The sequence below is a fragment of the Pelodiscus sinensis genome, chromosome 1, assembly GCF_049634645.1.
Source record: "Pelodiscus sinensis isolate JC-2024 chromosome 1, ASM4963464v1, whole genome shotgun sequence".
Classification (NCBI taxonomy): Eukaryota; Metazoa; Chordata; order Testudines; family Trionychidae; genus Pelodiscus; species Pelodiscus sinensis.
Genome location: NC_134711.1, coordinates 284,304,576 through 284,318,474, shown reverse-complemented (window position 1 = coordinate 284,318,474; position 13,899 = coordinate 284,304,576). Strand labels below are relative to the sequence as shown.

Here is a 13,899-nt window from a genome sequence, read left to right as displayed (position 1 = left end):
GGATATAAGTTTCAAGCACTACACACAGAAGAACAGTCTTACTTCTTATACACATGGAAAGGTTTTTTATTAAATATAACATTCAAGAAAATGACATAATTGTGAACAATTTGGTGTGAAAATCTGCTTGGGATGCTACCACAATCAATACAGAAAATGAGATGCCAGCTTATGTTTTAAAAAAGGTCTAGAGGGTACAGTAAACTTGCGATAATCCGGCACCTTTGGGACCCAGGGGGTGCCGGATTATCAGATATGCTGGACTATCGGAAGGGGGGGCTATGAGGGGTCTGGGGTGGGGGGGGTGCCACCCCAGACCCCTCATAGCCCCCCCTTCCGATAGTCCGGCTCTGCCCCAGGCGTCCCTGATTCAGCCGCTGCTGACACTGACCAGCGGCGGCTGAATCGGAGATGCCTGGGGCAGAGCAGCTGGAGTGCTGCCGGGTTGGTTGGGGTAATGCCAACCCTTGGCGCGGCGAGACCAACCAGGCAGCACCCCAGCTGCTCTTGGGGACGCCTGGGGCAGAGCAGCTGGGGTGCTGCTGGGTTGGTCCCGCAGCGCCGCTCCTTGGCACTACTGGATCAACCCAGCGGCACCCCAGCTGCTCTGCCTCAGGCGTCCCCAAGTCAGACGTTGCTGATACTGATCAGCAGCTGACTCCAGGAAGCCCGAAGCAGAGCTGCTCTGCCCCGGGCTTCCCTGAGTCAGCCGCTGGTCAATTTCAGCAGCGGCTGACTTGGGGACGCCTGGGGCAGAGCAGCTGGGGTGCTGCCAGGTTGATCCAGTAGCGCCGAGGAGCGGCGGTGTGGGACCAACCCAGCAGCACCTCAGCTGCTCTGCCCCAGACGTCCCCAAGTCAGCCGCTGCTGAAATTGACCAAGAGCTGACTCCAGGAAGCCTGAGGCAGAGCAGCTCTGTCTCGGGCTTCCTGGAATCAGCCGCTGGTCAATTTCAGCAGCGGCTGAATCAGGACGCCTGGGGTGCTGCCAGGTTGGTCCCGCAGCCCCCAGGGGCAGCACTAGGGGACCTACCCGGCAGCGCCCCAGCTGCTCTGCCTCCGGCTTCCCCAATTCAGCCGCTGGTCAGTTTTAGCAGCGGCTGAATAGGGGACTCTGGGGGCAGAGCAGCTCCAATGGTCTGGCTGCGGAGCACTTCCGGGTTCCTGATGGTGCCAGACCATCAGGAGTGCCGGATCGTCAGATGCCGGACCAATGGAGTTTTACAGTACTACAGAAAATACTATCATTGGCTTTGAATGTTGGGAAATGGGCATTAAGTAGTTTTGTACATGATACAAACTTAATGGCTGTTGCCAGTACCATGTGGATGTGGAAACATGTTGTAAATAAACCCCTTAATGTAGATTGGTCACAGGTAAAATTATTGAAAAGTTTTCTCTTCCTAGGAGAATGGCCTCAGGGCGTAAAGTCTTTTGTGGGGTTGTCTTGATAATGGAAGTGCTTTATTAAAAAAAACTATAGAAAGTCAACTCTGATGACCAGTGTTCCCTCTAAGCTGGGCAGCAGCACAGCTTCACAGGTGATTAATCAGCCCCACCTAGTCAGAGGCTCAGGGCTAGTGCACAGAGCTGACTGACTGTGCAGGGCTGATTAATCACCAGTGAAGCTGTGCAGCAGTGCAGCTTAAAGGAAACACTGCTGATGACCACAGCAACCTGACATCTCCTAATCAAGACTTGTGTGCTTTTGGCCTCTTGTTTGTCATGGGCAGGTGACCTATGAGTGCATGCAGTGCAAGTAGCTAACAGTCCTCAGTGATACAGAGTCTTGAGGCCAGAGTGGCCAAACTGGAGGAGCCTAGGTAGACAGAGAGGGTGGTATTTAGAGGAGACTGTTAGGAACATAGTAGAGTGTCCCTACTTTCCTGTCTGACAACCTTGTGTTGTTAAGGAGAATGAAAGTCTCAGGGTGGTAGAGCAGAGGGAAACAATCTCATATTTTGGATCCACCTTCCAGACGATGTTGTGGTATCTTCTTATACTGGATTCTGTTAAAGGCTAAAAAGCCTTTAAAATTTGGAAGTTAAATCCTACCACTGAAATCATCCTGTGTACCATATGACTGGAAGGTAACTAACACAGTGCTGATTTAAAAAAACAAACAAACCAACAAACCTCCAGAGAAGATCCTAGCAATTTCAAGCTGATGAGGCTGACTTTAGTGCCCGGAGAATTGATACAAAGTATTATAAAGAACAGAATTTTTAGACACACAGATACATATAGTATGGTGGAGAAAAGTCAACGGCTATGTCTAGACTGGCATGATTTTCCGCAAATGCTTTTAACGGAAAAGTTTTCCGTTAAAAGCATTTGTGGAAAAGAGCGTCTAGATTGGCTCGGACGCTTTCCGTAAAAGCACTTTTTGCGGAAAGGCGTCCGTGCCAATCTAGACGCTCTTTTGAGCAAAAAAGCCCTGATCGCCATTTTTGCCATCGGGGCTTTTTTGCGCAAAACAAATCTGAGCTGTCTACACTGGCCCTTTTGCCTGAACGGGAGCAGCATAGTATTTCCGCAAGAAGCACTGATTTCAGACAGTAGGAAGTCAGTGTTCTTGCGGAAATTCAAGCGGCCAGTGTAGACAGCTGGCAGGTTTTTCTGCAAAAGCAGCTGCTTTTGCGGAAAAACTTGCCAGTCTAGACACAGCCAACATGTTTTTTCTAAAGAGAAGTCATGCCTCAGAAATCTATTAGAATTCTCTAAAGTGTACTTTATAGTGAACTTAGATTTTCAGGAAGCCAGAGGCTCTTAAGGAAATTAAGTAGAGATGGGATAAGAGGAAAGGTCCTTTCATGGTTCAGTAACTGGTTGAAATAAGTAAACAAAGAGAAGGAATAAAAGGTCAGCTTTCACAATGGAGAGAAATGGACTAGTAGGGTCCCCCAAGGATCTGTACTGGTATCTGTGCTATTTTAGATTATCATTAAAGATATGATAAATGTGGTGAACCGTGAATTGGCGAAGTTTTCAGATGATAAAAAATTATTGAGGATAGTTAAGTCAAAAGCAAAATGAAAAGTTACAGAGGGATCTCATAAAACTATGTGATTGGACAAAAAAACTTAAGATGAAATTCAAACTTGTAAGTGCAAAGTAATGCACATTGGAAAACATAATCCAAACTACACATATACAGTACAGTGCAAATTAGCTATTTCCATCCAAGAAACAGAACTTAGCATCACCTTAGTTCTCTGAAAGCTTCTGCTTAATGCCTAGGAGCAACTAAAAAGCTGTAACAGTATGTTAGGAACTATTAGAACAGATAGAAAGTTTGACCAAAAATATTATAATGCCACTATTTAAATCTATGGTGTACCAAAATTGTAATACTTTGTGCAGTTCTGGTTGCCCCACCTTGAAAAGAATATAGTGGAACTGGAAGAGGTTCAGAGAAGGGCAAAAAGATGATTACGGGTATGGAATGGTGTGTGTATGGAATGGGAGACTAAAATGATTAGACCATTAAAGGGAGATATAATAGAGATTTATACAATTCTGAATGATGTGGCAGAAGTGAATAGAAAAGTGTTATTTACCCCTTCACACAGTAGAAAAACTGGGGGTCACCTGATTAGGTTAGTAGGCAGCAGGTTTAATACAGAAAAGGAGAAGCAGTTTTTCACATAATGCACAATTAACCTGTGGAACTCATTGTCTTAGGATATTATGGTAGCCAAAAATATAATGTGTTCATAAAACAGATGGATAAGTTCATTGAGGATAAGTCCATCAGTAGCTATTAGCCAAAATGCCCAGGGGTGCAGCCACATGTTCATGGTTACCCTAAACCTCTGATTGCCAAATGCCAGATTGTAAGACGGAGATCCATAGTAGTCTTGTAACATAGTAACACTCCTCCTGAAAGTTTGGTACAGGCCATTGCCAGAGACTGGGTAGTGGACAAGATGGACCTTGGTCTTATTCAGTAAGGAAGTTCTTCTGTTAGTAGAAGCTCACACATCGTGTCAATAGAAGCTCTCTCAAAGACTGAGGCAGCTAGCTCTTCCACTACTTATGGCATGAACTGAGCATTATCCATAATGGTTAAGTTTGACTTTTAATGGAAACTTATAAAAACCATTTATTTAAAGGCTGCTATGTACAATTTTTGCTCACTAAAGTCCTCAATTTGCATTCTCTCTCTTTCAGTCTCCTAATGAAGTGTATAGCTGGAAGAGAGACACTTCACTGGGGAGCAGGCATGCCTCTCCTTCTGATCCATTTTACTATGGAAGGCGCAGTCAAACCGGAGTTGGAAAAAAAATCAATTGTGTGACTTTATTAGCTTCTAATCAGATAGTCAGAATTTTAGCACCTGGAGACATACCTTTGAAAGAACTTTATCCAAAAGGTAAGAGATGACCCTATTGCAACTATATCAACTTGTAGATAGATGAAGACTTTATTTGAATTGAAGATGGGATACTGGGCTGGATAGAACATTGGTCTGACTCGGTATGATTGTTCCTATGGTCTATTGTATTCTTTCTGTTAGGATGATATGTAGCAGAATAAATGTAGTGACATAACGCAAGATGTACATTTTATTCTGCTTTACCTTTTAGGGAAAGAGCATGTTCATAGATAATTTCACTAATTATTTAAAGTTTTTATTTTAATGGAAAACAGCTTGCTATTTCTCATAAGCACTCATTTCCCAGCTGCTTCTTTTAATACTTAACATTGTGATTTTTTTTCCTGTCCTCTCTATGTTCACCTTCAATGATATTTTTAAAAGTAAAAATTAGAGATCTAGATAAGATTATATGTACCTGCAAGGTAATATTATAAATGACTGTGTGCTTCAGTTCTCTGCTGGATTGAACATTAGATCTACGTGTATATGTATGATTCTACTTTTCTTTAGTGCCCAAACAGAATACAAGCCCACTGTCACTGCAGCTAATGGACATTCTCCTTCAGCATATTTGGATGGGTGGTGTTTTTTGAGCAGAAAATTTGGAATTCTATTCTACTTATGCAGTGACATTATGTGAACATAATGTACATTGTACTTCTTAGTCATTTATTAATTGCCAACCATGAAGACTGTGGCACAACATTTGTACAGAGGGACCAACCAAAATGTTTGATACAAGCAAAAGTTGGATTATATCTCACTAATGTATTTATAAATTTCTAAGTCTATTAGCTATTGTTGGCTGCTGTGGAAATAGAGATAAGTGTGTGCTAGTGGATGTGGATCTGATAGCATTTTCTGCCCTCATTAAAAATAGTCCATACTTAATGTACCTTGCAATTTCAAGATTTTTAAAAGCGCCATGTTTTGAAATGCTCCCCAAATATACTTCCAGTCAAATGAACAATATGCATTTTCTTCAATGATGGGTAAAAAAAGGGAGATAGAGTTTGCAGTAATGCTTGATTGGCATTTTTGTGAATTGGACTTTATCTGTGCTCTGTTTTGACATCCACTACACTATACAACTGTAGTGTCCATCCAGTTATGAAGAAGTAGTTTCAGTGGCTAAAGCTATAGCAAACTAGCCACACTCAGATAGCCACATTGTTCAAGCCAACTAGCATCACTCAACCAGCCAAATAGCCAATGTGGCTAATGGCTAGCATGTTGGGCACCACAGCGATACAACATTCCTCATTTATTTTTGTAACTCCTAATTGCTGACCATTATATCAGTAATAAAATTCAATAATTGCCATATTTAGACCTACAGGTAGTATAAAAGTTTATCATTTTCTGATATATACTGTATAATGAATGTTTAAATCTAATCTGATGAATATAAATGTAATATTTTATTAATGATGCAGCTAATTTTCTTTAATAAATTTATCTATCTGCAGATATCACTCCTCCAGAAACAGCTGGATATCTGGAAGTAACGGATCTTAACTCAAAGAAACTGAAATACATCCCTATTTCCAAGTATGTGATTTCCATCAGTAAAACAGCCTCACTGTAGGAATAACAAATACAATTCGTTAAACTCTATTACTTAGAATAGATATTTGCTTTTCCTAATTTTTAATGTGAAACGGGTGGGTTTTCGGTGCACTGTTTCCTTATTACCTATTGAATTACCTAATCTTGTGAAAGTAATTTTGACTCTAATGTGTAGAATTCTTCAATAGCTGTGCATGGTGTACTCCTCTATTTGGAAGTTGTATTTATCCAGCTCATATCCAGGAAAAAAATGGTGTTAGCGGTTGATAGAGGTACCTTCCTCTTCTCCTTTTTCTCCCCTCTCCATTTCCTCTTGTCCCCTGTCTCACCCCTTTTTCTCCTCATCTTCCCTGCTTCTTCCTTCTCCCTTTTCATCTGTCCCTGCTCTTCTTCATTTTTCTGTCTCTTTAGGGTCTTGCATAGAGAGGAAATACAATACAGTGGAGGGAGGACCTGGGCTGTAAATACCAGCTCCAACAGACTTCCTCTTGTGTGACTTTAGGCAAATTACTTAAGTCTGTCTCTGCCTCAGTTCTCAGTCTGTAAAATAGAATTTCTTGCCTGTCAAGGTTGTTGAATAATAATTACCTTAAAGATTGTGAGACCATATTAGTACTAGAGATGTGAAGGTGTAACCAGCGAGGGCTGCTACAACTGAATAGCCCACCTGCTCATCCTCCTTAATCAGTTAATAGGTTAAACGATATGTTTTACTGGTTAGCCAATTAAACGGGATTTCCAAGCTTTTCATTGGTGCTGAGCATATGTATATAACCAAAATCTATGCAATTTTTTGTTGATTTTTTAAAAAATCCATCTCATTCCATATGATCTTTAAGGGCATGTAAGGAATGAGGCCAGATTTTGAATGGGTTCTGCTTCCTTCCACCTGAACTTTGAGAGTACATATGGAATTGTTATTTCCTGAATTTTGAATGCTTCATTTTGCATCACTAACATTCTTTAGTGTAGCTTTTTAAAGGAATCTTCTATGTAAATGAGCAAGCTACATTTCTGTTTACATTACAATGTAGTTATATCTAGAAGTGAGTATTCATCCATATTTCTTAGAGATTGCATAACCAAGGTTTTGAATATATTCAGCCAAAGAGCAATTCTGCAACTGGATTTTTAGTCCTTTCAGTGTATAGAGAGGGCATTTGGCAGGAAAATGCAGTGTTTTCAGGACTTCAGCACCTAAGTTAAAAGATATGAATTCATATCACTTTCCTGTCAACTCTAGTATTCCACTGGAATGAGACACATAAACTAAGTCAACAGGAGAATTTCTCCCCTCAACCCAGCACAGTGTAGACACTGCAGTAAATAGACCTAAGCTATATCAACTCCAGCTACATTATTCACGTACCTAGAGTTGTGTAACTTAGGTCAGCTGAGTCCCGTAGTGTAAACCAGGCCAAATTAAAACAAATGAAATTTCTGTTTTGGCTCTTGCCTCCAGTTGTGGGTAGATAGCTTATATTCAGAACCTCTTTGACTCCAGCAGTGCTTAGAATCTCATTATTGAGCTGTAATAGTTGCTTTATAAGTGAGATTGAAGTTAATTTTTTTATAAGCCAAATTTTCAAACTCTGAAAACGTCCCCTTTTTTGAGGCATAAGGGATCTTACACAAAAGGGGGTTTTGTACAAAACGGCCCCATCTACACTGCTTGTTTTTGCGCAAAAACCTCTTCCGCAATAAGCATTTGGCAGAGAATATGAAAATGGCAGCACGACAAATGCTAACGAGCGCTTCATTTGCATTGTCTCTGCCGACAAAAGGCTGCAGTGTAGACATAGCCATAGAGTCAGGATAGAAATGCTCTTTTGGATTTCTGCTCAACTTCCCCATTTTCCAGGTTTTTATTTTTGTTTTTTTGTGTTGCTTGCTCATCTCTAATGAGACAGGGAGCTGACATTTACAATAAAATCCTAAGTGGGCCATAAAACAGTTTTGTGTTTCCTGTTTGGCATGGTTATTTCATCCCCTCCCCACTTATTCTTTCAAAAAGGAGAGAACTGGTCTCCTTAAAATAGATTGGAGATAGAGGTTACTGATATTCCTGTTCCAGGCTACATTTATCTTGGTTATCTTTTATTCAGCCATCAGTATTTCAAAGGCATCTTTCCACCCTATCTAGTTCCAGTATGTGATGTGCTTTGGGTAATATATTGGGACTGCCATGCTCAGTCTTGATCTCATTTTGATTATTGATGGATCATATTCACTAGTGTATAGCCTCTGTGACCTTGTTCAAATTTCAAGGGTATTTTTAAAAATTGACACCTTGTCTACGGAAATATTCTGTATAGTGTTAATTGTGATGGAACCATATTTGGCTTTATTTTTCAGATCAGTGTCTCTCTCTCCATATACATCCTGGCTGTCAAAGATCTCAGACACGGATGTTCTCCTGGCACCATTGGGCAAAGTGGGTTTGGTTACAGTGGATATGGGAGGCAGTGTCAGGCTTTGGGAGACAGGACTTGACAGCCTACAGCGCTCTCTGCAGGACTGGAAAAACATGATTGGACAAGAAGATGGTAGACCCATGCAGGTAGGATTTGATAAATCACAGTATGAAAATGTTAAAAAAAATGTAGCCAATGAGTTGAATTTTCTAGGTGGTTTAAAAAATAAATTGTGATAAAAATATAATGAACTAGAATTAGGCCCAGACCAGCAATAAATATCAAATAGATCTTTTTGTTGAAAAATCATTTGGTTCTTTAAGAACTTACAGTAGATATTCCTGGGAGCAGGGAGCAGGTTTAAAACTAACAAAAGCATGTACTTAACACAGCGCACAGTTAACCTCTGGAACACATTGCTGGGGATGTTCTGAAGGCTGAAAGAATAACTGGATTCAAAAAATAATTAGATTAGTTTTTAGAGGATAGGTCCACCAGTGGCTACTAACCAGATGGACAGAAAACAACCCATGTTCCAAGTATCCCTAACATCCAGCTGCCAGAAGCTGGGATTGGACAGCAAGTGATGGTTCACTCGAAGTTGCCCTTTTTTCTTCATTCCCTTTGAACCATCTGGCTTTGGCCACTTTCATATTGGTCTGGCACAATATGGCTATTCTTATGTTCTGGTAGTGATACAAGATGTTATGGTTGCCTAACATTTCCTGTATAGCCTCCTGTTTTCCATTTGGATTTAACCATTTGGGCTGAAATTTGCCAAACTGTCAGTGAAAATATTTCAGGAATTTCCAAGAATGAATTTAGGAAAAATAGGTATTCAGAGAAATTATTGGAAATTTTTTTAATAGCTGTACCACCTCTATACTTTGGAAAATGGACTTGAGACTTTGCAGGAGAATGGTCCAGTTTTGAGAGTGATGTCTTTTGCTGTCTGTATGAGAGTCTAACTAGAATGGGCGAAATTGTAGAAGTCTGAAAATTGCCATCAGTGAATAGATGTGTAGAATATTACAATGTAAAGTATATAAGTATAAAAAAAGTTATCTGAGTAGTGTGTGTGTAGAGGTATGTGTGCATGCACATACGCACATATGAGAGAGTTTATGAGCGAACAAGTCTGTCTGTCCATCTGTCTATCTGTTCAAGAACTCCTAAACAGTAAGAGCTAGGACCACCAAATTCGTTATGCAGCTTCCTCTTACCATAACTTAAATCAGGGTATGGGTTTAGTTGTGCCAGGACAATTGGATGTACCTGGAATGCAGTTGTTTTTCATAACACGGAAAGGAAGGGGGCTGCTAGCAAGAATAGTTATACTGTGTAATGACTGTGACGGGGGGAGGAGGAGGAGGTGGCCAGCAAGAGGCTAGAGATGGGAACTCAACTGGGACAGCTATACACACTCACTGGGGCAGCAGGAGGCAGGGGTGAAGATAGGTTTCCTGCCCACCCCTTGGCCAGCACAGCCCCTTCCATGACCAGCGCCAAGGAACTGCCCCCGTCCTCTGCTATGACCAGCCCCAGGGAGCCACTACTGAGTCAGCATGGCTCCTGCTGCAGCCAGCTTTGGGGAGCCGCCAGCGGGAAAGCGTGACCCCTGCCATGGCCTGCCCTGGGGAGCCGCTGCCTGGCTCGTGTGGTCCTCCCCACAGCCAGCCCCAAGGAGCCACCGCCTGGCCCGTGCAGTTCCTGCTGGCTTCTGCATCCCCCATAACCTCAGCCCCCTGCCCTGGATCCCTCCACACCCCTCACCCTTATATTAGCACCCCCCACACATACCTCCAGCCCCCTGCTCCGAGGAACCCAACAACACCGGGTAAATCTTCTAGTGAATAATACATTTGTGCACCTCTTCACTATGGGAATATAATGGACAGAATCAGCACTATTCAACTGTGTCTCACAGTCTGTGCACTGTTAACTGTCAAAAGAGATTTTCCGATACAGTGCTTGAATCAGTAGGCCATGAGGTTCAGGAGGATTTGAGTTCTATCCCAGCTTTTGCTGTACATTTCCAAGTGGCCATGCTATTCAGTATATCAGCCTATGTAGCCCCTGTGGCCATAAATATGTTATTCCTTTTGTGTCTCTTTATACAAAAAGTAATATGTAAATATATTTTTCAGATTTTTTTCTGTATAACCTTTTTTCCAGAACTTTCAAATGTGACAGTTGATTCAATTTTTTCTAAATTAAATCTTTCCGCATTATTTTCAAGGGATCCAGTAACCCAAAGCATAAGTTGGATTTAGTAGGCAGAAAGTATAATTCAGCTTTCACGCTCTTCCTACTCTCAACTCCCATTCCACAAGATGTTCTGCATATATAGCAATTTGTGTAACCACTGACATGTTCTTGTTACTGAAGCTCAGCAAATGCCTTTCATAAAAATCACGAGAAAACCCCCCTCTTCTAGTAGTGCATTTGTGTTGGTATTTATTGTTTTACCCATGCCAGACATTCTCTTTGTTAATAAAGTAGTGCTAGTGCCATCTAATGGCCAAATGTGGTCAGTTTAGACCAGAGCATTTTGGTTGACGTGGTAATAAGACAATATAAAAAATGTTCTTATCTTGGAAGAACAGTGTCAGGGTTACTGGCTTTAATTAGCTTTCAACCCACTTCTTCAGATGACCGGAGTGTTGGAAGTCCAGATCCAAGAATAAATAAGGGAAGGAGGGAGGGGCAAACTAATGGTTCTTATCAGCCTCTTTTAACTATTTAAACTTTAAGGTGCTACTAGACCAAATATGGGTTGCTATTACATTTCAAAGGGGTTGCCAAGTGTCTCCCCAGTTGGCTCTGGCCCCCAATTTTCCCTCTGTTTTTGAATTGCCTTGGGACACCATGTCTTCCTGAATCGTCAAAATGGGTCCCCATCTGGACAAGGCTGGGAACCGCTGTACTAGACTATTTGTTGTTTTTTAAGTCTTTCCTGTTACAGACTAACTCGGCTATTCCTCTGAAGCTTATCTACTCACTGTCTCTTTTTTTTTTTTCTCCCTGCCATTGCTTTTCCTCTTCCCCCCCCCCTTTCCCTTATTTATTCTTCCAACACTCCAGTCATCTGAAGAAGTGGGCTGTGCCCACGAAAGCTCATGATACCATCTACATGTTTCGATAGTCTTTAAGGTGTTACTAGACTATTTGTTGGTTTTTTTAAGTTTTTCCTTTTACAGAGTAACTCGGCTACCCCTCTGTGACTTTAATTAGTTTGTTCTCTAGCTCTCTTTTGATTCATTCTCATAGAATTACGATAATTTCAGCCCTAGTTGACTAACTCAGCTAAATATTTAAAAAACCGAAAATGTACTTTGTGCTTGCAAAGTATACTTTGTCTGAAAATGTGAAAGCACATCACAGCATTTTGTACTGATGATTACAGAAAGGCTCCTGGATTTTCCAAAGGTCACAGAGTAACTCAGTAGCAAATTAGTCATAGCACTTATTTCTCTTGACACCAAAAACTGCCAGACACATTTCCACTTTTTGGTTAGCTACAGGTTAGAAATAGAAAAATCCTGTTAGCACATCTGGCAGGGGGTGGGACGGAGGCCAGGGGCTGGGCCCAGGTCTGGGTGCTAGGATTGCCAGGTGTCTGGTATTTTCGCCTCCTGGCCAGGAAGAAAAATCAGAAAATACTGGACATTTTAGGTGTATGATATTTTCTGAATTTTTTTTACTGGACAGGAGGCGAAAATACCGGACTGTCTGGGTCAATTCCGGACATCTGGCAACCCTATTTGTAGCTGTGCAGCTAAGTGATCCATTGTGAAATGCAACCAAATCTCATAGTCTCAATCTGGACAATACCACTATGAAAACTTGTCTATTAGAGTCAAGACAGTTTCTACGCTCTGGGTACAACGAGTGATTGTAAAAATGAGCTGATCTATCCCAAACCAGAGCCCTTTCCTTTAAAAACAGTGATAGTTGGAGAGTATAGTTGTGATTTTTTAAAATTTGTGTCCGTGCATAACCCATTATGGGCGTACATGCATCTCATGCACATGAGATCTTAGTTTTTTAAAAAACAGTTTGGCTGTGTCTAGACTGGCAAGTTTTTCTGCAAAATCATCTACTTTTGCGGAAAAACTTTCCAGTTGTCTACACTGGCCGCTTGAATTTCCGCAAAAGCACTGACGATCTCATGTAAGATTGTCAGTGCTTTTGCGGAAATACTATGCTGCTCCCGTTCGGGCAAAAGTCTTTTTCCGAAAAAGCTTTTGCACAAAAGGGCCAGTGTAGACAGCAGAGAGTTGTTTTCTGCAAAAAAACCCCAATCGCGAATATGGCGATCGGGGCTTTTTTGCAGAAAAGCGCGTCTAGATTGGCCACGGACGCTTTTCCGCAAAAAGTGCTCTTGCGGAAAAGCATCCTGCCAATCTAGATGCGCTTTTCCGAAAATGCTTTTAACGGAAAACTTTTCCGTTAAAATCATTTCCGGAAAATCATGCCAGTCTAGACGTAGTCTTTCTGTCAGAGGCCATAAAGCAGGGGTGGGAAATCTAGGCACCGGGGGTTAGATGCGACCCTTGAATGCATGGATCTGGCCCCCAAGTCTCGGCCCACCCCCAGCATTGGGGTGCTGTGCTGGTGCTCCAGTACCCCTGCTGCACCCTAGTCTCTGGTGTGCAAGGGGAATGTGGGGAATGTCTCCTTCTCAATCAGGGGCCACAAAGAGTGGGATTTTTCCACTTTTCACTTGTGTGCAGCCCTTGACTGATTTTTTTTCTGTGGGTCAGTGGCCCCCAACCCAAAAAAGGTTCCCCACCCTTGCTATAAAGGATAGAGCAGCTATAACCCTCCTTTGGTTCCCTTATACCACTCACGGCAGAGAGGCCAAACCAGGTAAAGGACCAAACCACCACTACTCTAGTCTCTGTAGAGGCATGAAACCTTTTGTCATCCAACTTTATGAAGAAATCTTTATCTTCACACATCAGATTGGACATTACAGAAGACTATTTGTCATCCCACTGTACACTAGCTACCACACCTCACGATGAACTCATCCCTCTCAAGAATGGTGGCTGTTTATTCTACTTACTTATTTTAAGTAAAGAGACGCATTACAAAGAGTTATGATTTTTTTTTTGGCCTCAGCTCTGGCCAGTTAGCAGTTTATTAACATGACACTCAGACGTTGATCCAGAAAACCATGAATCTGGCTGTGCCCTTATCCAGGGAATTGGGAACATTAATACTTTGTCCTTATATAACACTCTTCACATCTCTGGGAACTTCACAGACATATCTATTCTTCGTGAGATCTATGTGAGGTAAGTATTATCACCACTTTGATTATGTGCAAACCATGACAAAGAGAAGTCTGGTAACTTGCTCAAATTCACAGTATTGTTGGAAAAATTGGAAATAGAATCTAGGAGTGTGACATCCTCACACCTTAGAAACTGAAAATGCCTTCAGAGATCCTAAGACTTTGGACACTAAATCTTTATGTTATAATGCAGCCAGCTCACAGGTTACCAAGACCAGTTAATTCAGAATGAGC

The 13,899-nt window shown here is 41.7% G+C and overlaps 1 protein-coding gene across 2 annotated transcripts in view; it reads left to right on the top strand.

Annotated features, from left to right (window-relative positions):
* The window catches only part of VWA8 (von Willebrand factor A domain containing 8), a 251,624-nt gene that overhangs the window by 190,769 nt on the left and 46,956 nt on the right, over positions 1-13,899 (top strand). For both annotated transcript variants that reach the window (XM_075918951.1, XM_075918952.1), the window contains exons 35-37: positions 4,173-4,374; positions 5,850-5,931; positions 8,305-8,509. In XM_075918951.1, coding sequence (XP_075775066.1) covers positions 4,173-4,374; positions 5,850-5,931; positions 8,305-8,509 — 489 coding nt within the window. The remainder of the gene's footprint in view (positions 1-4,172; positions 4,375-5,849; positions 5,932-8,304; positions 8,510-13,899) is intronic.